This window comes from Lucilia cuprina, chromosome 2, assembly GCF_022045245.1.
Source record: "Lucilia cuprina isolate Lc7/37 chromosome 2, ASM2204524v1, whole genome shotgun sequence".
Lineage (NCBI taxonomy): Eukaryota > Metazoa > Arthropoda > Insecta > Diptera > Calliphoridae > Lucilia > Lucilia cuprina.
In genome coordinates, this window is record NC_060950.1 from 4,178,644 (window position 1) to 4,180,815 (window position 2,172).

General features: G+C 26.4%; 1 protein-coding gene across 3 annotated transcripts in view; it reads right to left on the bottom strand.

Moving 5' to 3' along the window:
- LOC111677056 (protein Wnt-6) overlaps nt 1-2,172 on the bottom strand; it is a 39,465-nt gene that overhangs the window by 29,087 nt on the left and 8,206 nt on the right. The window contains exon 2 of one of the 3 annotated variants that reach the window (XM_046945220.1): nt 192-524. In XM_046945220.1, the coding sequence (XP_046801176.1) occupies nt 192-253 (62 nt within the window). In that variant the 5' untranslated portion in view covers nt 254-524. Of the gene's footprint in view, nt 1-191; nt 2,095-2,172 lie in introns of those variants that run through there. The other 2 variants (XM_046945222.1, XM_046945221.1) reach the window with 2 other exon arrangements.

The window sequence follows — 2,172 nt, forward strand, 5'->3', positions numbered from 1 at the left end:
TATCTATCTATCTATCTATCTATCTATCTATCTATCTATCTATCTATCTATCTATCTATCTATCTATCTATCTATCTATCTATCTATCTATCTATCTATCTATTAAGTAAGATATTTGATTAATGTGAACATAATTTTAAAATAATGTCGCTAATTAATTATAAAACGCTTTAAATTTATTGAAAACTTACCAACCAAGTCCAGTTATTGGCATTGCAAATATAACAATTGCAATCACCATAAATAACCGCATATCTCAACGGTGCCAACACTCTTAACGTTTGCAAATTATTTATTATAATTTTTTATTTTCTTTTTTTTTTATTATTAATAAATCCTTTAAATAATTCTTAACGACAAACAAAGATCAAAAGTTGTTTATGAAACATTAACACCTTGAAGAATTTTTCTGTTTTTTGTTTCTTTTAAGATATTTTGTTACACTGTGTTAAATAATAATAAATTTACACATTTTTATTAAATTCAACATTTTGTTTTAGTTGTTATGAATTTGCGATTTAAGGCTAAAGATATAAAACGAGAAATTTATTTATTAATTGAAATTAAAAAAAATTATGTTTTCTTTAATTTTTTCATTTAATTATTTAAAGTAATTTTTAATTTGTTAGACTTTTGTTTTTGATTTTTATTTTAAAATCTCAAATAAAACGCGTCAATTTTATTGTAAAGTCTCACGCGTACTGATTCGTTCGTTTGTCTCGCTGGTTCTTTGGAAACTTTAAATTAAATACTTTTAACGTTTAATGTGCCTGCCTTTATTTTATTTTTTTTTTTATTTTTCAGATTTTTTTGTTTTATTTTTTTTAATACGTTTTGGAAGGAGTTGATTTTTTTCGCTTTTTGTATATTTCTGTGTTGCGCTGGTGTTTGGGCGATTTCATGGACTGTTTTTTTTTTAACCCAGCCGGTCATATGCGAAAAGGAATACAACACGGTGTATAAAGTTGGTCAAAAAGTAAAAAAAAAGAATACACCACAAAATCGCATAAAAAATAGTTTTTAAAAGCCGCTTTGAAAATGATGGGAACTGTTTCTTTTTCCTTTTTTTTTGTGATTTTGTATTTAAGTGCTCTTGTGTCTAAGATTTAAAGGATTTTTTTGCGTTCATTTTGTGTTTGTGTGTGTGTTTTTGTCTTGATTTCTTTCTTTATTTCTTGCTTAATTTGTATGGAAGGGATTTTTGTGGCAAATTTATAAAGTTTTGATTTTTTACTGGGATTTTGTAAGCTTTTGGTTCTTGTTGTTGTTATGGAGTTACACTGTGGGCTGGATACTTTGTTGCTTATGAAAGTAAAATTATTTAAAAGCGTGAAAAATGCAATATAACATGATTTTTTAAATACACACCATTTCCATGAGGGAATTTGGAAAACAAAGGATAGATAGTAGTGAATAATAATAAAAAAGAATTAAACATCTGGATCAAATACTGTTATTCTTTAATTCAAGGTAACTGACATATAACTACGAAGTTAGGAGAATTGGGTTTGTAGACTAGGAACCACATTTACTCCTAAACATTTTATGTGAAATGGATTTGTCACTTTAAAATATCTTTATTATATGTAGTTTCCTCTTTGACCTTATATAACTGTAATAAATCAATTTTTGATTTTGTTGACTTTATTGAACTATTAAATGAATTTATAATTATTAGGGGATATTGGGAGTTAATATTTTACTATTACGTTAAAGTTCTGAAACTTCGTTTAACAGTCCGACTTTTTTCTTATTCAGAAGACTTTTATTAAATTTCTATTAAAGAAATGGTGTAACTGAGGAAACGCCTTTTAAATACTGATTTTGAAGGAATTAATTAATAGTTCTTATTTATTTATATTTATTGTTTTCATTCAATTTATTTAGCAACAATGTAAAAGAAATATTTTATAAAAGATATGAACTATTATTATTCCCAGCAAAGAATTCTGCAACAAAATCGAACTTATAAACTTTCTTGTCGTTTTTTTAAACAATCTGGTAGCACTTGTTAATGACAAAGTTCACGATGCAGAGCAGCAGCCAACAACCATGCACAAACAATACAACTGAACTAGAACTGAACTAGTACTGAACTAGAACTGAACTAGAACTGAACTAGAACTGAACTAGAACTGAACTAGAACTGAACTAGAACTGAACTAGAACTGA